This window comes from Medicago truncatula, chromosome 7 (genome assembly GCF_003473485.1).
Source record: "Medicago truncatula cultivar Jemalong A17 chromosome 7, MtrunA17r5.0-ANR, whole genome shotgun sequence".
NCBI classification, from domain to species: domain Eukaryota; kingdom Viridiplantae; phylum Streptophyta; class Magnoliopsida; order Fabales; family Fabaceae; genus Medicago; species Medicago truncatula.
In genome coordinates this window covers 14,944,285-14,968,281 of record NC_053048.1, presented here as the reverse complement: position 1 = coordinate 14,968,281, position 23,997 = coordinate 14,944,285, and the positions used below count along the sequence as shown (strand labels likewise).

The 23,997-nt window shown below is 33.0% G+C and overlaps 1 protein-coding gene across 1 annotated transcript; it reads right to left on the bottom strand.

The window, feature by feature from the left end:
- Positions 1 to 20,856: 20,856 nt before the first annotated feature.
- LOC25479287 (uncharacterized) lies at positions 20,857 to 23,909 on the bottom strand. Its single transcript, XM_013588274.3, has 3 exons — positions 23,775 to 23,909; positions 23,517 to 23,622; positions 20,857 to 21,291 (listed from the first exon to the last, which is right to left on the bottom strand). The coding sequence occupies exons 1-3, from the start codon at positions 23,811 to 23,813 to the stop codon at positions 21,128 to 21,130; spliced, it is 309 nt and encodes a 102-aa protein (XP_013443728.1). The 5' UTR covers positions 23,814 to 23,909; the 3' UTR covers positions 20,857 to 21,127.
- Between the last annotated feature and the right edge of the window lie 88 nt (positions 23,910 to 23,997).

Here is a 23,997-nt window from a genome sequence, read left to right as displayed (position 1 = left end):
CTCATACGAAGAGCAACATTTCCAAGCAGAAGGGGTGAGATTTTACAAAACAATAATATTAAGCATAGAATTCAACAATTATATTTAATCAACATCAAATCATCTTAATATTCATTATAGATAGTAATATATCATTTAGCACTTCAATCATAGTTTGTATAAACAATTACAACTTCACAACTTATCAACTTAAACATCCTTGACTCGACAAATGTGACTCCAACTCGATTATGCAACTTAGACCTCTTATATGCATGTGGTACCAATACGGAGCATCAAGCCCCTATCGCTATTTGAGTATTATTATACTTCCAGAGCATCAAGCCCCAATCGCTATTTGAGTATTATTATACTCCCGGAGCATCAAGCCCCAATCGCTATTTGAGTATTATTATACTTCCGGAGCATCAAGCCCCAATCGCTGAATGCTAATGCATGGACTCGACCTCTTAAACATCTTAATTCAACGACCTCTTATATTAATCCAATAATTTGGAACATCATCATCTTCAACATCTTAGACCGACTCATGCAGCTTAGTTAAATAACAAACAGCAACATAGGCAGTATGCAAACCATCATGATATAATAATATCGAATGTAAATCAACAACTCAATTATCAGACTTAAGTCATGTAATGTATATACAATTATATAACATTATAACAACATCAAATTATGAACAAAATCGCGTAATATCATAAAATAATTTTCAATATAACTATCATGCCTGTAAAGATATTACTATGAAATTTTAATATATTCTTTCGGCCAAAATAGCAGCAAATATTCGGTGCTCATACATATGCACATAATCCTTTAGAAGTATACGCACTTTATAACCTATTTGAAATTAGCCAAGACACGTAAATAATTACTAGTGTAGCAAATCTATCCAAAAAACTACTAATGTAGCAACAATTCATAAATAAAACACTAAATAAATAAATGCATGATTAATGTATTAGCATCATTAGCCTGTTAAGCAGTATATTTCTTTCTAAAGGTATTAGCATCAGACTACGTTAGTTAAAATTAATGTTTTGTGAAACTAGAAATCACGACACAAATAACCAATTAGAGATCAGAAAAGCACCAGTTTCGGTGAACTTTTGAATCGTATTCAAAATTATTAGATAGCCGAAATTAATTTATCAAAACTAGGATTCAATAATATTCCTATGCAGCATCTCTCCCGAATTTCAAATATAAAACAACTTATGTATTTACGACTTATATTTTTGGCTTTTCTAACCCTAATTTCTCTAATCCTCAAACCTAACGACAACTACAAGGTTAAACCATTTTTCATCAATTAATCTCAAATTTCTCACCTTAACCCTAATTCTCAAATTCTCTAAAACCAATCCTACACTTGTTAAATTTAATCATCAGAATTACAGACTTAATAGAATTGAATGCTAGTCTCACCCTTATCTTAGAATAAGAAAATCGCAGCCTCTATGTGCTTCTCCCTTCTCTTGGCTTTTTCTCCCTTTTCTCCAAAATTGGTCGTACGTTCTATTTTTCTAAACTAGGTTTCTCCTATTTATAATCTTTTATTCTATTTTATCTTATTTCTCTTTCTCCCCAAAACTCTCTCAAATCTCATAACAACCCTTAAACTCAATATTATTTTATTTTCAAATCTTATTCTATTAAATAATATAATAATCTACTTAATAAATCACATAATCATATAAATATATTCTAAACTCTTCTTAATAAATTATAGACTCAATTAAATAATTAAATAAATCAAAACAGGCGTTACACCCATCCTGTTACGTATCAGAGCACCTAAGACACACGAGAGAGAAAGCTCACACGACATCAACTATTCTTGGTTACCTGCAAGTTACTCATACGAAGAGCAACATTTCCAAGCAGAACGGGTGAGATTTCACAAAACAATAATATTAAGCATATAATTCAATAATTATATTTAACAACCTAAAATCATCATAATATTCATCATAGACATTAATATATCATATATCACATCTTTAATAGTTCATATAAAGAATTACAGCTTCAACAACTTGGCAACTTAAACATCTTTGACTCGACAAATGCGACTCCAACTTGACTATGCAACCTAGACCTCTTATATGCATGTGGTACCAATACAGAACATCAAGCCCCCATCGCTATTTGAGTATTAATATACTCCAGGGCATCAAGCCCCTATCGCTATTTGAGCATTAATATACTCCAGGGCATCAAGCCCCTATCGCTGAAATGCTAATGCATGGACTCGACTTCTTAAACATCTTAAATCAACAACCTCTTATATAATCCAATAATTTGGAACTTCATCATCTTAATCAACTTAGACCGACTCATGCAGCTTAGTTAAATAACAACAGCGACACAACAGTATACAAAAACAGCATGACATAATAATATCAAATGCAAGTCAATCAACGTCTGAATTATTCACAAATAATTCAATTAATGCATATACAATTATATCACAATATAACAACATCAAATCATCATAAATCAGCTTCACAGATCATCGTTAATATTAAAAATAATATTCATAACTATCCTAAGGATCAACTCACAACAACTCGTACGACGAAGGTCACTTTTAACCTAACAAGGTATTCTGTCTTATAAGGGCTCGCGAGGCGAGGGACATTGCTCGCTATGATGAGTTCAGGAAAAGGCTACATGCCTTGGCAAGTAAGCTACTCGCATTGGCGAATAGAAACTGCCTGCTCTCGGAAACTTGACATTTTATTAAGAAGATATATAATTATTTCATCCAAAATATGATCCGACAACATCTAGCCAAATATTATTAATCCCTTTGATATAAAAATTAGCACCAACATGAACTCATTCGAACAAAAGCTATATAATGTTTTATCTATATAAAGGCATATCATTATCAAGCTTTTTGAAGACCTTTGGTAAACCAAATTCACCAAGGTTTAATCAGGGAACATAAAAAGTGGAATAGTTGAAAGATCCTATGACCTCTAGAATTGGACAACCGAACGACTAATTGAACCATGTTGCAATTAAAACAAAAAAAGAACAACAAAATAAATCGAAGCATTCACAGTTATTTATTTTAAAATAAAAATTAACTTTGTATTCTATACATGCCTGATCCATGCTGATAAAGGAGAATAAGAAACAAATAGGCATTCCAAGAAAGATCTTGACCAATAAAAAGGCAACGATCATAAAGGATCAATAACAAAGTAACAGGCATAGTGAATAATTCAAAGCAAATAATTCAAAGCAATTGGCATCCAATTTACACCGATTTACAATAGGCTACGATAAAGCAATAGGCATCCATATCATATATATATATATATTAAAAGAGCAAGTTTGTCTCTCAAAAACCAAGTACGATGACAAGAATCAATTACATAATAAGAATCATACAAATCCTAGTATTCTCACGGATCATGTTATCAGGCACGACAACAAAATTGGCACCCACTATGAATAAATCATCAATTCCTCACTTTAACCTAATTCTCCAACTTCCTTAAATTAATCCTACTCTTGTTAAAGTAATCATCAGAATTACAGACTTAATAAGATTGAATGCTAGTCTCACCCTTACCTTGGAATATAAAAATCCACTACTAGAAAAAGCAAAATTAGCAAGGGAAATTAGTGACGGAAAAAATGAAATTCCTCACAAATTTCATGGTCACAAAATTTAGTGACGGAATTAGAGAGGGATTTCACATTTTCCCTCACAAAATTTCCCTCACTAATTTTTGTTTTTTTAGTAGTGATCGCAGCTTCCTAGGTCTCTCTCCCTTCTCTTGGCATTTTCTCCCTTTTCTCCAAAATTGATGGTAAGTTATATTTTTCTAAACTAGGTCTCTCCTATTTATAACTTTTATATTCTATACTAAAAATAACTCTCACCAGGAAAATACTAAATTACTCTTACTCACAAAATGACCAAATTACCATTTTTGCACTAAAATCCATTAAAATAAACACATAGACAATTAATCATATACGAGCATAAATAAACACACATTAAAACAATTAAAATTAAATATAGCAAAAATCGGATTGTTACATCCTCTGTCGATACACTGCTCTGAGCTTTCGGTCGAGGTGAAGCTGCAAAAAATCAAAGGGTACACAATATTATAACAATAAGTATGTTTGGAAGGAACATTGACATTCAAATAATATTTGGTGTATCACCTGTTAGACAATCAGTATCCAAGCATTCAATGCGAACTTGGTGAAGTCCATAGTGTAACAATTTTGCAGTCTTTGAACAAGTGTGTAAGTAGGTATTTTAAGGAGCACTTTCTAACTTTAGTGTTAATTGACTCTTAAAAGTTTTCAGAGTAAAAGTAATATAAGTTAGTGTGAGAAATAAAAAGGTCAAAATAAGACATCTAATATAAATAAATAAGGTAAATGAATAATGCAAATAATTGCTTAAAACTTCAAAACTTCGATGGTCACCTTATAACCAACCCGTAGAACAGAGGCAATGGTGTATTGAGGATAACCGTTTTACTAGCATCTGCCCCCTCCCTGAATAAATAAATGTCAAATGACCAAAGAATTTCCACCTTCTTTATATGAAATGAAGAAAGAACTTTTCTCGGTTGGTTTAGTGTTAAGGTTAGAACATGTTTCCTCATTAGATCTCTTACACAGGAGCAAGCAAAAGTAGGACTACACAGACACACTCACTAAAGACTTGTTGTTGGGTTGAATAAGCTCGTGAGAAATGCTTGAGGTTGTGATTAGTGTACGCTTGAGACAAAACCTTAGGGGAGACATGAGTTTTAATAATGTTGTCATATGTTAAATTTTGTTTATCCTGCTAATGTTTATGCCTTTTGCTTGAGGACAAGCAAATATTCAAGTATAGGGGATTTTAATGAGTCATTAACTAGTGTTTTTAATTAGTTATTTGAGTCTGTTTTATTTAGATTTTATGTGTTTTTATTTTCCCTTTTAGAACTATTTTACTTCAATTGCAAGTTATTTAATTTCAGGAATAAATATTTCAAAGATTGAGTCTTAGAGCAAGAGAAAGGAGATTTCAGGCAAAAATATGAAGATTATGTGCAAAAATATCAGACACAGCCCATGCATTGAAGACATAGCTCGTGCCTCTAACAATTCAAAGCCAACAAGCTGCCAAAGAGGTTGCCACGGCCTGTACGTACAGTGGCACGACCGTGCGCACATCCTATACCCCCTTTTGCTGCTTTTGCTTCCTCGACAAACAACCTATTTTGTTTATTTCTAACATAAAGCCTGTTGTTTCTTGTGGAACATTCTATTGATGTATTTCTTGGGGCTTAAGTAGTTATAGACTATAAATAGAGTATCTAGCAAACATATTCAATCATCTTTTGTTTTTGGAAATTAATAAGTGACCATTGTTTCTTTGAATAAAGGTTCTCCGTTTCATTTATTTATTCTCTTTCATGTTCTTCTGTTTCTTCTCTTCTATGTCTACAATGAACATGTGTGAGTAGACTTCTTTGTCTTGGGATTGATGGATGAGTTTAATGACCTAATCCCTATACAACCAAGCTTTGAACCCTAATTTTATGTAAATCTATTTTCTAATCTATTTCACCGTTTTTATAATCAATAACAAGTATTAATCGATGGATCGAAAGATGATGTTAAATAGTTGTTATTGATTAATCAAAAATATTTAGCGAAGGATCGAAAGATGAAGTTTTGATATTGGAACAATAGAAATTAGACAAGGATTGCGAAACAAGAAAATAGTCTAGAAAACCTTGAGACAATAAAGTTTCGAGCTTCAAGGATTTCAATAGCAACCAACTATGAAAATAGGCGTGGTTGCTAGAGAGACACATTCACTGAGACTGAAAGGAGATGTGATAGGCTAAACAGAAACTTGTCTTTAGAAAATAGGTCCAACATAAAGTTCTAGGCTTAGGGTTTGATTTGTGAAAGATTTGTCATCATGACGAACCAATAATCCCAATACGCTTTTATTATTATTTTCAACCGTTAAAAATCCTAACTTTCCAACTTGAACTCTTTTCTAATCATTGTTAAAAGTCAATTGAATTCATAACTCCCTGTCGGAACGATACTCTTTTATTACTACTTCAGTAAACCGTGCACTTGAGGATTTACTTCATCACATATCTGCCATCATTGCTTGCGGAAATCTTGGAAAGCGAAATTAAGTCTATGCTTTCAATTACCTTAGAGACGGTAAGACCTCACACGTAAGGATCAACGCTTGATCAGCAGGTGCAATCAAACTTAGGAGGGATAAACCTAGTTAACCGAGATTTATAGACCTCACACGTAAGGATCACCGTGTGATCAGTAGTTGCAGTGTCAAAAGTTATAGGTTAGTCACGTCCCAACGGCCTCATCACTTGTATAGTTTACCAAAGATAAATAAACACAACATGACTGTTATTTAATAGCCAACAATATAAATAGGGTGGATGCGAAGAATCCTAACATGAATTATTTTGACGAAACCACAATCCATGTGGATACAATACCTACTTATCACTTTATTATTTGGTAAACGATTTCGTAAACTTGCCTAATCCACCCATCACTATCTCGACGCTTATATCTTGATATTAATATCTATCTGTTTAAGAAGTAATTAGTTATAACTAATGAAAGATATTGAAAGCGAGTTGACCCTATTTGTAATTACTTAGAAGGTGACATTACTAATATTGAGTAAAATCTGCTAAATCTATGAGGTAACTAGTTAATAATTAAGGAAACAAGTGTTTGCTTGAAGGAAATAAGTTGTAACCTAATAAAACCATTCTCTTAAACCCTTGATAAGGTAGATGTAACGCCCCGGATTTTAATCCAAGGCATTACTAAAAAAAATTACTCTTTTAACAAGAAAGAAGATTATTTTCAAAAGTATGCATTCACTAAATTGCTTTTTAATAAAACAACTTAAACAATGTTCTTGAAAATAAAATTAAATTCAAAGGTAGAGACAATACATTTATTTCTTAATAGAGTACATATCAATTTTATAAACATATTTCAAATTACAAAATACAAAATACAGTTAGAAAACCCAATTTTGTCCCCACGCACGCTTTCATCACACACAAACTTTATGTTACGTTCTTTGGTACCTGCAACATTTTGTTATTGTAAGGGTCAATTTCCGATTCCACATGGGAGCACCTAAACTCAGAAAAATTCCATAAAATAATAATGAAAATACTCATCAACTAAAAAGAATTAAGTAATTCAATCAAAACAAGCAGTCATACAAATAAATTACACAAAGCCAATAAAGAAAATAAAATATATAAAAAAACTAATTCTTTTTAATGGACAAGAGTTCCACTACTATTTCACAACACTTATCCGACCTAGAATGATAGTGTGGGGAAAAAGCACTTACCTTGGTGCTTTACTTTCTAACAAGGACTTTCAATCCAAAAACCGGCTTTGCTACGCTACGTCTATACTTTCAAATTGGCTTAGATAAAGATTCCTCTAGCTCTTCTCTTCCTTGAGTGATTCGTTTATGGGGGAATGAAAGTGGGAGTATAGGTTTATTCTTTGATTCTCGAAATTACAAAGGCTACACGATAATGGTTGTTAAAAGGCTGAATTATGTTGCTTGCAAAGAGTCACATATATACCAGTAACAAGGCTACTATCAAGTGAAATCAATACAATCATAATAATTGCCATAAAGCCTAAAAATAATCACTTGATATGTCCCTATAGACAACTAGGTAACATAAATTTTTTTTTTTTTTTAGGGGAACTAGGTAACATAGATGTTCTCCTAGTAATGAACATCAATTCTACTTAAATTTCTATGACTACTTTTAATGGCTTTTATTCTCTAATACTCCATAGTAACACTCCTATTTCTATTAAAGCAATTAAACATGCAAATAATACACTTATTCAAGAAATAGAGGCTACGTCATCATCCAACATTCAAAACCAATAAACATGTATAACATACGGGTAAGTCTCCAATCATAACAAAATCCAAGTAAAAGATAATCTAGACCGACACAACTACGCCTAGATAGAGCCGACTAAACTCTAAACACCGATATCGGAGAAAGCTCCCGATATCCACCAAGCAAGAAAATTCACCGAGCATCTAAACATGTCATCATAATTAGAGCATGAATTTCATCATTTATGAACAATTAATCAATTCATCCAATTAAGCACTTTTCATACAAATAATTGAAAATTACAATGAGTGATTATGATCAATTCTAACCCCCTTAGCTTAGTTAGGTTAATCTCTCTAGCTTATGCTTCAATTTTACTCCTAGCTCTTCTCTCAACCCTTGATTCCTCAAGTCCTCTTCTCTCTAACCCTTTTCTCCTCTTGCTCCCACTTTCTCTCTCTATTCTCTCAAAAATATCTTATGAAGTGAAAATGTGAGGAAATTTCTCATAATACTAGGTTTAAATAGTGTGTCTCACAAATAGGCCTAACCCTCAACTTAATGGACTTAACCCATTTCTATTCAAATCACAAATGTTTCTAGACACACAACGCTATTTCACAAATAACGGTCAATTAACGGTAAAACATCACCAACAGTCATTAACCGGTAAAATATCAATTATTACTCTAGTCACTCGGTAAAACTAATGGCCGTCAACAAATACTAAAATAATTTCCGACCAAACTTATAATTTTACCCGTTCTCACAAAATGACCAAAATACCCCTAAGTCCAAAATGACTAAAATACCCTTCTAACACATAAACCATGAAAATGCATCCAATGATGAATAATCACACACAAACACATAAAACACATAATAAAAGTAATTGAAATAAATCTAGCTAAAAATCAGGCTCTTACAACTCTCCCCCCCTAAAAAGGATTTTTGCCCTCGAAAGTTACATGAAGGAAACAACTCCGGATACGAAATCTTCATCTTACTCTCCGGTTCCGAAGTGGCACTCTCACCAGTTGGTCCAACCCAAATCACCTTGACCAAAACAATCTCTTTGCCACGCAAACGCTTCATCTCACGATCTTCTATCCTAACCGGCCAAGTCTCAACGGTCAAATTATCTCTTACTTCCAACTCATCCACTTGAATCACATGAGACGCATCATAAACATACTTCCTCAACTGAGACACATGAAACACATTATGAAGATTGGACAAAGACGGTGGTAACGCAATCCGATACGCTACAACCCCAACCTTCTCTATAACATCAAACCGTCCAACAAAACGAGGAGTCAACTTCCTACACTTCAAAGCACGACCAACACCAGTCACATGATTCACTCTCAAAAACACATGATCACCAACTTGAAACTCAATATCCTTTCTCCTCTTATCATGATAACTCTTCTGTCTAATCTGAGATGCCTTCATCTTCTACTGAATCATCATAACCTTTTCCGTAGTCTCTTGCACAACTTTCGATCCTAACAAAGCACTTTCTCCGGATTCAAACCAACACATATTTCTATTAAAGCAATTAAACATGTGAATAATACATTTATTTAAGAAATAGAGGCTACGTCATCATCCAAAATTCAAAACAAATAAACATGTCACGACTCAATTATTACATCAACATAGATGAATATCAAAAATCCCAACATACGGATAAGTCTCCAATCATAATAAAATCCAAGTAAAAGATAATCTAGACCGACACAACTACGCCTAGATCAGAGCCGACTAAACTCGAAAAATCGATATCGGAGAAAGCTCCCGATATCAACCAAGCACGAAAACTCACCAAGCAACTAACCCTGCACAACGTCTACCCATCCATACAGACAGGTATTGTAACACCCTCTTTAAGTATTTAATTATTTTATAGAGTTTAGAGTCCACTTTGATGATTTATGTGATTTTATATGATTATGTGATGTGAGTGATATTTTGTTATGTTATATGTTGGTATTTATTAGTATAATATCATGTTATTCGGTGTAGAAATATATGTTATTTGGTGTAAAAATATATATATGTTATAGAAATATATTTGTTATAGAGATATATTTGTTATTAGTTATAGAAATATTTTATATGATATATATATATATATATATATATATATATATATATATATATATTAGAATAGAATATTGAGACTTGGAGGGCAGATTTGGAAATAAGAGAAAATAAGTAGGTTAAGGATTTATATAAAAGGGGAAAGTTAGAATTAGAAAATAAGGATTACGTGAAACCTGATTTTGGAGAAAAAGGGAGAAAACCAAGAGAAGATAGAAGTCAGAGAACAGAAGAATCTTGTGAGAAGAGGAGTAATCTTGTAGAGTCTGATCATCTAATCTAAGGTAAGGGTGAGACTAACTTTCTCTAATTCTAAGTTGTATAATTCTGAAATTGAGTTTAGCATGTTGTAGGTTGTAGTTATGGGAATTTGAGAATTAGGTTTTGAAGTTGTAATAGGTTGTTAATAGAGTAGAAAATCCGTTGAATTTGTGTATAATTGATGTGCAGATCATGGGTTATTTTTAGTGCAATGTTTTCTATGGTTTTGAGTGCCTTAACATGTATAGAAATGTTTAGACAAGTTTTTGGATCAAATTTCGGCATAGGGAAGTTAAAATTGGGATTTTGGGGTGAAAAGTGGGTTTCTCCCGAGTTGCTCTTTGACAGCACATCTTGTTTCATGTTCTTTCGTCTTTTTCACATGTTTCTGTTTTGCATTGGCCTTTGGTGTAAACATGAAAGTTGTAGATAATTGAGTTAGCTTTCCAGTGGCTTTGATTTGACGTGGAAATGATTTTTGGTTCTTGAGATATGATGAAAATACTCCAAGGAGGTCTTAGTGAAATCTTATGAAAATTCAGCATAAGCGTTTCTAAGTTAATTCAAAACTTATGGGATAATTCCAAACCTCAAAACTAGAAGTACAATGAGTTCAATTAAGGTGTTTAAGATTATTTAACCTATGTTGTGAGTTGATCTTGGGATAGGAATAGAAGTTGTTATTAAGTTATAGACTTACAGATAACCTGAATCAAATGATTAATGTTGTGGATTTAAGTTGATGATTAAATGTGAAAATTTATATATTGTGAAAGATGTGGATATGAAGTTGTAATGGTTATATTGGATGATTATTGTTGATTTTGATTTGCTACATATTATTTAATGGTGCTGCCTTGCTGTCGTGATTAGGATGCTAATGTTGGTCTAAGTTGTAAGATGTTGATCCAAATTATTGGAGTCATATGAGATGTCAAAGTTGTTTAAGTTGTAAGACGTTGAGTGCATGCATACTCATTTAAGTTGAGGGCTTGATGCCCTGTAATGTATATTTATACATATTATGTTGAGGGCTTGATGCCCTGTAAGTTGAGGGCTTGATGCCCTGTGAGCATATTTACGCTCAATATGTTGTGGGCTTGATGCCCTGTGAGCCTATTTACGCTCAATAAATTGGGGGCTTGATGCCGTGGTTGGTACCACATTCATGATTAAGAGGTCGTAGTTGCATTTTGTCTAGATGGTTCAAGATGTATAAGATGTCTAAGTTGCATTGTCGAGTTGAAGTCGTGTCGTTGTTGTTAAGTTGTTATTTACCCATGTGTCGTTAATAAAGTGTTTATTTTGTTGTTTATGATGTGATTATGTTGTTATGACGTTTATGATGTGAAGTATATGATGATATAAAATGATGTTTATGATGTGATGTTTATGTTGCTATATGACGTTGTGTATAATGTGATGAATATGAAGTTAGTGATGATTAGAAGTTGATTGAGTTATTAATGAAGTCTTATAAGAAGAGTAATATTATTAGTTGATGAAGTATAAGTTCTTAAATGCTTTTGATGAATTATATGCTTATTATTATTGAATGTGAAATTTCACCCCTTCTGCTTGGAAATGTTGCCTTTCGTATGGGTAACTTGCAGGTGATCGAGTTTAAGCTATTGTTAGATTGCTCTCGTGAGTGGACTATCTCTCACGTGTGTCTTTAGGTGCTCTGATACGTAACGGGATGGGAACTTTGTTGCATGCTTTTCTATTACTTACGCATTACTTTATGAAGTTTATGACTATGTTTTTAGACTGGATTTTTATGAGATATTTTATGATGAGGCCTTTGTGCCAAAGACTATTTAGATGTTGAAATAAATTCCGCTGCAAATCATTGAATATTTTGTTATTAAATTTTGATGGATAATTAGTTAATTATTCCGTTTATAATTTTTAAGAAATGAACTGTATCATTTCGTTTATGTGGAAAACTCTGATTATTTTTATGAAATTTTTATGTTGGGAAAACAGGGTGTTACAAGTAGGCGGTCAAAATCACTGGGGGTAAGTATTACATCATCATAATCCAAATAATAGTTAACATGAATAATTTAATTCAAACATCATGTACTTGATCGTCATAAATATATACTTACATCATAACCCCAATATCTCATATCAATAAATCACCAATCACATGTGTCATGAACAAACATCAATTCACAGTTATTCATACACAATCACCAATCACCAATCACATTTCCAAATAAGACTTGTTATACCCTGATTTTGGACCTAAAAATACTCGTTCAAATTTCTTTTTTTAAACACTGATATTTGTCAATTCTCTGTTATTTTACTCTGAATCTTTACTCTCTTTTTAAACGTATTTTACTGCCTCTGTCTTTTCTGACATTACAAGTCATTTAAGAACCCTCTGAAACGTCGCATTACTTTCCTTGCATTTTATTTCAAAAAATCATACAAAAGGGTATTTTGGTCATTTCCTGCAGTGGAACCCATTTTAGTCCCTGTGTTTGCCTCTGAGTCTTTTCAATTTGTCTGTACAGATCATTGTTGAGTCTTTGTTTAAAAATTATTTCAAAAAAAATTGCATCTGAGTCAGTTGGAGTCAGTTTAGTCCCTAGGGGTATTTTGGTCTTTTCCTGTCAAAATTTCGGCAGAGAGGTATTTTAAAATACCTCATTTTTGTAGCTGGTTCATTTTAGTCCTTTTGTTAATTTTATTTTTGGTTTCACTTTACGTTTTGTCCAATTTACCAATTTTAGTCCAATTTTATTTTTTATTGCATTTTAGTCCCTGAAACAGTTTCTAAAATTGCATTTTAGTCCAATACTTTTTAAAATTGCATTTTTAAGTCCTTTTTCATAATTGCAGATTAGTCCTTTTATTTTTCCTTTTTGCAGCAAGGTCCTTAAGTCCAAAAACAGGTGTCCCTCTCCCATTGGGTCTCAAGCACACTTGGCAGCCTATAAAAGGCGCATTTACTGTACAAGTCAGAATGGGAATCCATTCATCACACGCCACATCACAAACACTTTCCAACTTTCTCTTTCTGCTCTCAAAGATCAAAACTCAACAATTTCCAGAAATCACGAAGAACACCAAGAACACTCAAACCCTAACCGTTTCCAAATTCCACCAGAATCAACACCAATCAACACAAAACATCACAAATCAGTATAAATCAACAGAGAATCAACAAGATCTTTCGCGATTCTCAGAGATTCATCACTGAATCTTCATCATCGAATCGGTTTCCTTCGCAATTCAAAGTGCGAATTCGCCATTGGCAAACTCCAGCACCGATCACGAAGGAATCAGTGAGAAAAAGAAGAAGAGGAAAAGAAGCAGATTCGAACCAGCGAAGAAGATGAAGAAAGAAAACTAGTGAAATAACCGATTTATTTTCGGTTCTCAAGCCAAATCAACAACAAAAGCCAGATCAAATTTCCAGAAAAATCTTCATCAAGAACCTCCGAATCAAAAAACTCAGGTAAAACCTAAATCTCTTTTTTCTTTCTCAAAAACCATCAATAAGGACGAATCAATGTAGATCTTCAAAGTTTCAAAGAGTTTCTCTCAAAAAAAACAAAAAAATTAAAAGTACTTTCAAAACCGTAACACAAAAATGTAGATCTACATCGATTCAAAGCTTGTATGCAATTTCTGGTGTTAGATTCGTGTTTAGAATGAAGAGACGAATGGAAAGGAACAAAAATTTTTGAGTTCTGGAAACTAGGTCACCGGAATGTTCTTAGCCTCGCCGGAGAAGATGAAGTTTCCGGCGGACCTTCAAGGTCTCCGCCGTCACTTCATCCTCACCGGTGGTGAGTTTTAGAGAGAGAACGAGCAAGTTAGAGAGAGAAAGAAGGAAGGGAAATGAATTGGACCGGAGTCCATGTGCTTTTATAGGCACTTAGACCGGTCCGGTTCATCTCCGGTTCGCCTTCCTTCATCCTGAGCGTTGGATCTAGGGTTTCCCTCCCTAGATCAATCCAACGCTCCCTGTGAATCCGGTGTTGGGCTTTGGGTTTGGGCCTAGGGTTCTGTACGTTTTTTTGCTTTTTGTGCTGCTTACACCATGTTTTCTTGCTGATTGAACCCCCAGTTTGCTCAATTTTTTCTCTAAAAATTCCTAAAAAAATTGTTATATGTTTCTTAATACATTTTAACACTTTTGTGATATTTTCCAGTGGTTTAAAAAATGGTAAAAATGGGTATGTTATTTCTCCTTGATTAATTTTGTGTTTGATCTAAGTTTGTGTATTTTTGTGGTATATTTTCTCACAAAATGTTGGCATGTGATGTGGATGATTGGTGTGTAATTTCATGGAGAATGAGTTGCTGATCATGTGTATGTCTTGCTGATTGTGGATGTAGATTTTCATGTCTTTCTTGTTTTGCAAGCAATGTGTGTTTTTATCAAGAAATAAAGTGCAAAATATCTTTAAAAAATGTGTCATGATTCTTGACTTGAATATGTCCTATTTGTTCCCACATTATAGCTCAAAATCAAACCCCTTTAACATTGCTATAATGAGGGGATTATAGGTCATGTGCATTGTCTAAGTGTCATAACCAATTTTAGGTATATTTTGCCACTTTATTTCATTTCATTACTTTTTTTCTCTCTTGCTATTCTATTCAATTTTGTTTACCTTTCTACTATTTTTATGCCTTATGATACTAACCATTTCATCTCACATTTCATTCATCCCATAGTTTTGGCATCAATTTTCTATTCATTTCTACATCAATTGGGTTTGTAATAATTTTAGATAGATTAGTTCTTTTTTTTAATTCCTTGCAAGACCATAGCATGTATTTAGGACTCAATGTAAAGGACTATGGACACTATAAGTGATGTACACCGACACAAGCACCGACACGCACACACGTTGCATGATTACCGTTTAGATGTATGCTTAGGAAACGCGATTTTTAGACAAATGTCAATTTTCAAAAAAAATAATAAACCAATTCCATCACTCAAATTTTTCCAAACAAATCTTGGAGTCAAAACTCCATTGAATTTCTTCTTTTATTTTCTTAAAACAAATCCAAATGAATCCTAATTTCTACTTAGACTTTTTTAATAACAATTGAACCAACCATTCACCATTTTTCTCTCTTATGCCTTTAAGGCGTCTTTCTCTTCTTCAAAACCATTTTCCAACAAAAACTAAAATCAACCAAACACACAAAAAAACATTTTTTGAGAGAGAACTACATGGACTTTGATCCCTTAAATGGGTATGTAGGCATGAGGTCAAAACCTCTCCAAGTCCACTAAAATAAAACCTCAAACACTTTCTCCCCCCCATTCTTCACTCAAATAAAACTTCTTTTTTAATAAGTAGGCAATAAAAATAAAGCGTAGAAATAAACTTAGGAGAACGGTTCTTATGGAATACCATAATCGTTCCGGGTGCCTAACACCTTCCCGTAGCGAAAGCGACCCCCGAACTTAGAATCTAAGGGTTTTTTCTCAATTTTGCCCCTTCCCAAGAAAAAATAGAGAATATCAAAGATTGAAAGGTTCAAGCCTAATTAATGACTTGACACCCGAAAATCGCGATAACAAGACTCATGTCATGATATGCACTTATTGACGCATAAATGCATGTGGTACCGGATCACCTCAAGGTCGTCACCTATATCTAGACCGTCAAAGGTCTCTGCAAGGCCGAAGCCCACAATCTAGATCACTATGGATCTCTGCAAGACCGAAGTCCACAAACTAGATCACCAATGATCTCTGCTAGGCCGGAGCCCAAAGATGCAACAAAAACATCTTATCAAATCTCAACACGACTATGATGCATGGACATGTAACAAGACTCGATAATGCGACAACAATTCTCAATTTTCACCACAATATATAGGATAACTCCCAATTATATTGATCATCTCCACAACATTTGCATTATCAAGAAAACATGCTCATACACAAATAATTCATAGTATTCATCATCGCACATTAATATGATTATCAATAATCAACAATGTCATTCAACATGAACTATTACATTTAGTTTCACCATTCAAGCATTTCTTACATTCTAAGTAAGATAGCGTACACATCTCATGATAAACATTATATCCAATACAATCATTCATTCATATAACTTAACTTAGTCATATAAGAATAATAACAATCATTCATAAGGTAATTGACTCAAGAAAACATTTCCGACCAAAACCTGTATCAAGTGGCAACCACCCAACATTGACAAATCCCAAGATAATACGACATAGACAAGATGAAAGTTCTCAAACAACCTTAATCAATCATGTATTCATGAACTTGAACAATTAAACATTAATCCAAGAATAACTTAAGTTCGTATGAAAAACCCAATTTCACAATCTTTCACATTCCCACCCGTAATATCACTTTTTACTTGTTTAAGATGTTTGACAACTCTTACAAGTTTTACCTAAGTCTATATAAGCTGTAGGTTTAACTTATAAGTCTCAATGTTTGCAAAAGTTTGTTTCCGACAAAAGTCTAAGTTCCAAAATTCCCAAGTTAAGACTCAAATGAAGAATTTCAAGTTCATGCAAGTTAATCATGTTCCCGTGAGTTTAGAGGCTTAAACAATAGTTAAACATGTTTAAAGAAAAATCAGTATGACTGCTCGCTTATAGGTCGCTTAAGCGAACCTCTAACCGAACGTTCACAGTTTTGCAGAAAATGTTACGATTTTCGACCCCCTTTCATCCAAAATCCCCAATTTTGATCCCTCATGGCCCAATGTATTTCCAGAACATGTTTATAGGTCAATATGACTAAAAAGACTCACAAAGGCTCAATCAAACTTGAAAACACTTGACAATTGGACCAATTCACAAATTTCACCAAAACACCAACAACATCTCATTTCTCAACAACAAACCATGAATCATGCAAACCCAAGTCATGAATTATCATCAACAACATGACTAAACAACAACAACATCCAATGATCATGAAACTTATCACAATTCATCAACAATAATGCATAATTCACCAATTGAGCATATTTTCAACACATACCTACTTTTCATACTTTGAACATGTAATTCAACTAACAATAAATCAATTATTCATTAACTTCATACATCTAAACATGTCATCATAATTAGAGCACGAATTTCATCATTTATGAACAATTAATCAACTCATCCAAATAAGCACTTTTCTTACAAATAATTGAAAATTACAATGAGTTATTATGATTCTAACCCCCTTACCTTAGTTAGGTTAATCTCTCTAGGTTAGGCTTCAATTTTGATCCTAGCTCTTCTCTGAACCCTTGATTCCTCAAGTCCTCTTCTCACTAACCCTTTTCTCCTCTTGCTCCCACTTTCTCTCTCTATTCTCTCAAAAATATCTTATGAAGTGAAAGTGTGAGGAAATTTCTCATAATACTAGGTTTATATAGTGTGTCTCACAAATGGGTTTAACCCTCAACTTAATGGACTTAACTCATTTCTATTCAAATCACAAATGTTTCTACACAAACAACGATATTTCACTAATAACGGTCAATTAACAATAAAACATCACCAACAGTCACTAACCGGTAAAATATCAATTATTACTCTAGTCACTCGGTAAAACTAATGGCCTTCAACAAATACTAAAATAATTTCCGACGAAACTTATAACTTTACCCGTTCTCACAAAATGACCAAAATACCCCTAAGTCCAAAATGACTAAAATACCCTTCTAACACGGAAACCATGAAAATACACCCAATGATGAATAATCACACACAAACATATAAAACACATAATAAAAGTAATTATAATAATTTTAACTAAAAATCGGGCCGTTACAGTTTACGTTAGCATTTGATGAGTAGGAAAGTGAATAATTCTCATTAAATTGGTCTTTCGTCAATTCTTAATTATAGCTAGACCTCATCTAGACAATTGAACACTAACAAAAGCATGAATCACATGAGTGGCCGAAAATACTTATATATAAAATAATAAATCATGAAAATTATTAGGAAAGACTTATATATTAATGCATAAAATATAGGGATGTTACAATAGACACTTATAGGGATACCCGTTTGAAGAACTATCGAGAGAGATCGAGAGAGAGATCAAGAGAGAGAGAGAGAGAGAGAGAGAGAGAGAGAGAGTGAGAGAGTTCTATGATTGTCCTTGGGAAATGGTGGAAAGCCAACATAAAGTCTATCCTTTCAATTTTATTTGAGGTGGTAGACCCCACACATAAGGATCGATGTATGACCAGTAGATGGAACCAAACATGGGATGGATAGACCTAGTTAACTGAGAAGTATAGACCCTACACATAAGTATCACTGTGTGATTAGGAGGTGCAGCTTCCAGCCTATTCGGGTAGTAACGTCCCAACGGCCTCATTACTTGTATAGTCTACCTAGGATAAATAAACGTGACACTACTGTTATTTTATATCGAATAATATAAATAGTGTGAATTCTAAGAATCCTAACCGCTGCTTATTTTTCTGCATGTAAGAACAGGTAAACTTTCTCTGTTGCAAACAGATAAAAATTGCAATTCTATAACCCTTACTCGTTTATTATATTGTCAACTAAAAATAAGCAATGCAAATTGTTTGGAGAAAGTGACAATCCTTGTGGATACGATTCTCAACTTATCACTTTATTACTTGGTAATGATTTGGTACACTTGCCTAATCCGCATATGAGGGCGCATGCCTCTTTATCTGTTACACTTTTACAGTTTGCTGATGATACACTTTTGATTGGTGAAAAAAGTTCGGCAAACGTTCGTGCTTTAAAAAGGGTTATGCTTCTGTTTGAAAAGATTTCTAGGTTGAATGTCAATTTCCATAAAAGCTTGTTTGGAATTAATATGGCGGGTTCTTGACTTCATGAGGCAGCGATTGTTATGAATTATAAGCATGGGAGTCTTTCTTTTGTGTATTTGGAGCTGCCTATTGGTGGTGATCCGAGAAAGCTTTAGTTTTGTTATCCTTTGGTTGATTGTATTAAAGGTAAACTGTCTGGTTGGAAGGGTCAAAATCATTTTTTGGGTAGTTGGATGATTCTCTTGAAATTTGTATTGTCTGCCATTCCGGTCTATTTTCTTTCATTTTTCAAAGCTCCCTCAGGTATCCTTTCTATCCTTGACTCTATCTTTTATAATTTTTTGGGGGTTTTAGGAAATTGTCTTGGGTTAAATGGGATATTTTGTGTCTAAGAGGGGAGAATTTTTGAGGTTAAGAGGCTGAAAGAGTTTAATTTATCTTTACTTGGTAAATGGGCGTGGAGGATGTTGGAGGAAGTATCTGGTGTAATGTGCTTTGTGCAAAATCTGAAGAGGGGGGGGTCATAATGGTGGCGACACTTGCATCACATTCGAATGAGGGGTGGTTTGTTAGATCATAGGTCGTTGTTATATAATATTATGAGAAAGGTGGGGGATGAGGCTTCCACTATGGTTTGGAAGGGCCCGTTGTTAGATGGTGTATCTTTTTATGTTAGACATGTTGTCTGACCTTGTTGTTAATAAATTATCCACAGTTGCGGAGACGTTTGCTTTGGGGTGGAATTCTAATGGTGAGGCGTGGGAGTGGTGTAGGAGATTATTTGTGTGTGGGGTGGGGGTTGTTGTTGAGGTATTTTAAGTTTCATTCTTCCCATCGATACACAGTCAAAAGTGCTTATAATCTTTTAATAATTTCTGAAGTTAATATTGATGACCGTTTTAATCATGTTTTGTAGCTTAAGAAAATTCCACTTAAGATCAATAATTTTACTTGGCGTTTGTTCTTGAGTAGATTAGCAACAAAAATGAATCTATTTAGGAGAAACATTTTGGATTATAATGATTCTTTGTGCACGGCTACTTGTGGCATGGTAGAGGATCAAGACCATTTGTTTTTTACTTGTGGTTTCTACATTCAACTTTGGCTTTTGATATCGGGTTGACAATGTTTTTCTATGGCTCTTCATGGTTTGTTAATTGAGCATTTTACTCAGTTTGGAGGTCTTGGAGGATTTTTCATCAAGTCTTATTTGGCTTTTAACATAATTTGAATTTCTGTTCTTTAATTTGGAAGGATCGCAATATGAGCTATTTTCAAAATAAGACCGAACAACTTTTCTCTTTATTGGAAAAGTTTAAACATCAAAGCTTATTGGTGGCTAAAATCTTATTATGATCTTTTCGATTTTGAATACATGGTTTGAAGATTAAGTCTTTTGTTATGCTTTCAGGTTGTACGATAATTTTTTATTTTCTCTAGGCTACTGTGTAGTAGCTTGTCTGTATTATTGTAACATCTGAACATTTTAGTTTTCTTTGGTAGATCTTGTACAAGAGGATTTTTTGTTGGTTTTTAATATATTCATTTAAATATTTAAAAAAAAAAAAAGGATCAGCAAGTAAAATTGAATTTATGAGATTATTATTCAAACTTTTATATTTCCTCTAAAAAAACCGAGTCACCTTATGACTCCGGGATTATACCAAACAATGTTTAATTGAACTTGTATTTTCTTCTTTGACGAAGCAAATGTTAAAAATATCACTCGAGAATATTAAAGACGAATCTAAGTCGCACACAAGAGATAGAAAAACAACATGATTTCTTCCGAAAAATCACATAGAAACAGACACGACATGAATATTATATATACTACGTACAAAGGTTGACAAGGTATTATGTTATATTCTTGACAATTACAGTACCATAATAATGCAGAGGAGCAACATGACAACACATACGATAATTGCGCATAGACTACTAGCACTAGGTTTTGATAATAATAAAGTAGGGAAGATCCAATTCCTCTGAATTTTTTGGCTGGTTGCATGGGAAGTTCCTAAATTGGTTATGTTATTAATCGTCGTGTTGTGCACCTTTAGAGGAATCCGAAGCTGAGATCATCTTCTGTAACATCCGAGTTGTCTCTTCCTGGGACATCATTATCTCTTCATTATTCTTTGGCTTCATCTTATATGCCTCAAAAAATTCCTTGTTCACCTTCTCTAGCTCATTCCACACTGCATTCATAGATATATCCCAATTTGTAATTTCATTTCAACAACCACACCCATTTGGTTGTTTGTCCTATCTAACAACCAGTCTACGTTTGACCTATGAGAATGGTGAGACCGACGAACAAAGACCTATAACCTAATTTAAAGGATCTTTAGATGCATTTGACCTAAATGTTATAATTGATGATGTTTAAAAACAGCCCCCCACTAGACTCATCTACGTAAGGAAAAACTTTTTTTTTTTTATTTTTTGGATTTGTCCATCCGAAAAGGTGTGGTTTTTTAGAAAACAATGAAGGATAAAATAATTATTTTTAGAAGTCTATTTGGTTAAAAAAAAAATTAGACCTAACAGACATACCTACTTAATTAATTAAGTAAATTACAAATAATTTTTTTATTACTGTCATTATTATATTCAATTTCACACTTTGTATTAAATTATAAACTTGCTAATTTTTTTAATTCAAGCATATTAGCTTACATTTTTTTCTTCATATGTAAACATATTATTATAAACTTAAATTCAAAATATGATATCAGATAGACTAAAATTTTCTAAATAAACATGTCATAGATCATTTGTAAAAAGGGTGCTTCTACGGTGTAACATGAAACTAACTTTTTTGAAAAAATTATTTTGTTTAGCCAATAGTATAACTGTTGATGCCAATTTAGGTAGTGTGTCCATTCGTGGACCACTTTAACACTAAACTTTACCTTATTATAAATTAGTCCTCATACAAAATATTAATTACTTTTGATTTATTAACTTATATTATTTATAATTAAATCATGTATTAATTAATGCAAATCTCTTTGGCAAATTTGGATTAGCTAAGAACGAACGACCATAAACAACAAGATCTGCCTTATTTTCTGCTATAGCATTTATCATGTTTGCTTTCTTTGATTTACAAATGTCATGCTTTGATGCTGTTGTAAACATATCAAATTTCAGTCTCGCAAATTTGTATTTTCCAGCACCAACTACAAATTACAAATAAATTTATAACTGATATTGTTGGGTGACAGAAATGTTTTTTGGACAAACCATCAAAACGACACAATACATTTAAAAAAGGAATAACTAGACTTAAATCCTCAATGCTACATGAATTGTATCTCTAAAATGCAAATTAAAAAATCAGAGAATTTCTTAAATTTGTGGCGTTCTATGACAACCGTAAAATTTCATTGTGGTGTTCTATGACAACCCTGAAATTTCTAAAATTTTAACAAAGCATAAGTAATAATCAAGCTAAAAAACCTAATCTCCAAATTCAAATAGTCTATTTCAAAAATTTTAACAAGGCATAACCTAACTAAGCTAACTGGAAAATTCAACTAAAAGGTATGGTTGGTGTTGGAGCAGATGAATTTTCGAGTGATAGTGATGAACAGGTTCGAACTGATGAAGATGATAAGATTTTGCTACCCTGGGCGAAAGATTTTTTTTACCCTTTTAACTATTAGACTAGTTTTCTTCTTATATTTTTTTACCTAAGGGGAACAACGCTTGGCCAGTGCGCATGTCTCTACGCATGAGCTGGATTAGTCGCTCACTTTTGATAGATCGGAAACCGGTGCGAAAGCTAAAAAAAATAAAAATCTCTAACAATATATTTTCAATAGAATTAATCAAAGCAAATTAAAAAAAAAAAATCTATCTTTATTGTACTAATTACTAAGTAAATATAATAATTTTGTGCCCCTAAAAAAATGGTGCCTTGGACTACCGTCCCTTCCGCCGCCCTTAGGGCCACCCCTGCTTCTACCTTCTTAAGCATGCATGCATCTCTCCCATCACACCAATCGGTAATAGTTAACAATCAAGTGACATTCTTAGATGTACATTCAGAAAAAGTCCAAAGATCCATGTTTAGCAAAATAGTAGATTTTAGAGCTGTCTCATTGCGTACATCAATCAAAAGCAAGATATATATGCCTTTTTTTTTTTTTTTTTAAGGAAGGAATATATATATATATATATATATATATATATATATATGCCTATGTAATGCATTTGTATAATTTGCGATATATATTTCTCCACGATTTGACCATATATATCTCTTGAGTTTTCAAGACACAAGAAGTGCTGTATATATGTGATATTTGCATTTGTGCTTGTTTTCTAGTAGTTTCCATATTTCCGTATTTGTTGTTAATAGTATTTACGTATTTGTTGTAAATAGTATTATGGAAAGAGTAATTAAAAATCATACCAGTGGATGTTATAGTTGGATTTATATTTGCATGTTTAGAGAGCGCTTCCATGCACTCTTCCTTTGTCATGTGAAAGATCAAACACTTTTCGATCAGGTGCTGCACCTAATTATATTTGCAATTTATAGAAATTAATAATTTTATTCAACATGCATGCATGAAAGACAAAAGGATGTATTTAATTAGTCACAACAAGAATGAAAAAGTCAAAAGTAGATATATTATATTATATATATATATGCAGTGTGAAACTATACCAAGTGAATGTATGAAGCCGAAGAAGATGAGTCCCCCATGACCTAAACTAGCTCTTGGTATTGCACGTAGGCTGCAACTAAATGTAACAATATATATTTTTAGTTCTTAATAAATATATGTTTGATGATACTTGTATATATTAGATAGAACTAACTGACTAGTGCAAATGCTATATGTAGGAAGAAAACTGAGAAGCATATACCTGTGACGGGGTGGTTGGGT

Bases quoted from the DNA above. Each gene is read 5' to 3' on its own strand.
- LOC25479287 (XM_013588274.3), bottom strand. From the start codon at position 23,813: ATGGGGGACTCATCTTCTTCGGCTTCATACATTCACTTG. The intron at 23,623-23,774 runs GTATAGTTTCAC...AAATATAATTAG, and splicing joins CGGCTTCATACATTCACTTG to GTGCAGCACCTGATCGAAAA. The intron at 21,292-23,516 runs GTATGATTTTTA...CTATGAATGCAG, and splicing joins TCCAACTATAACATCCACTG to TGTGGAATGAGCTAGAGAAG.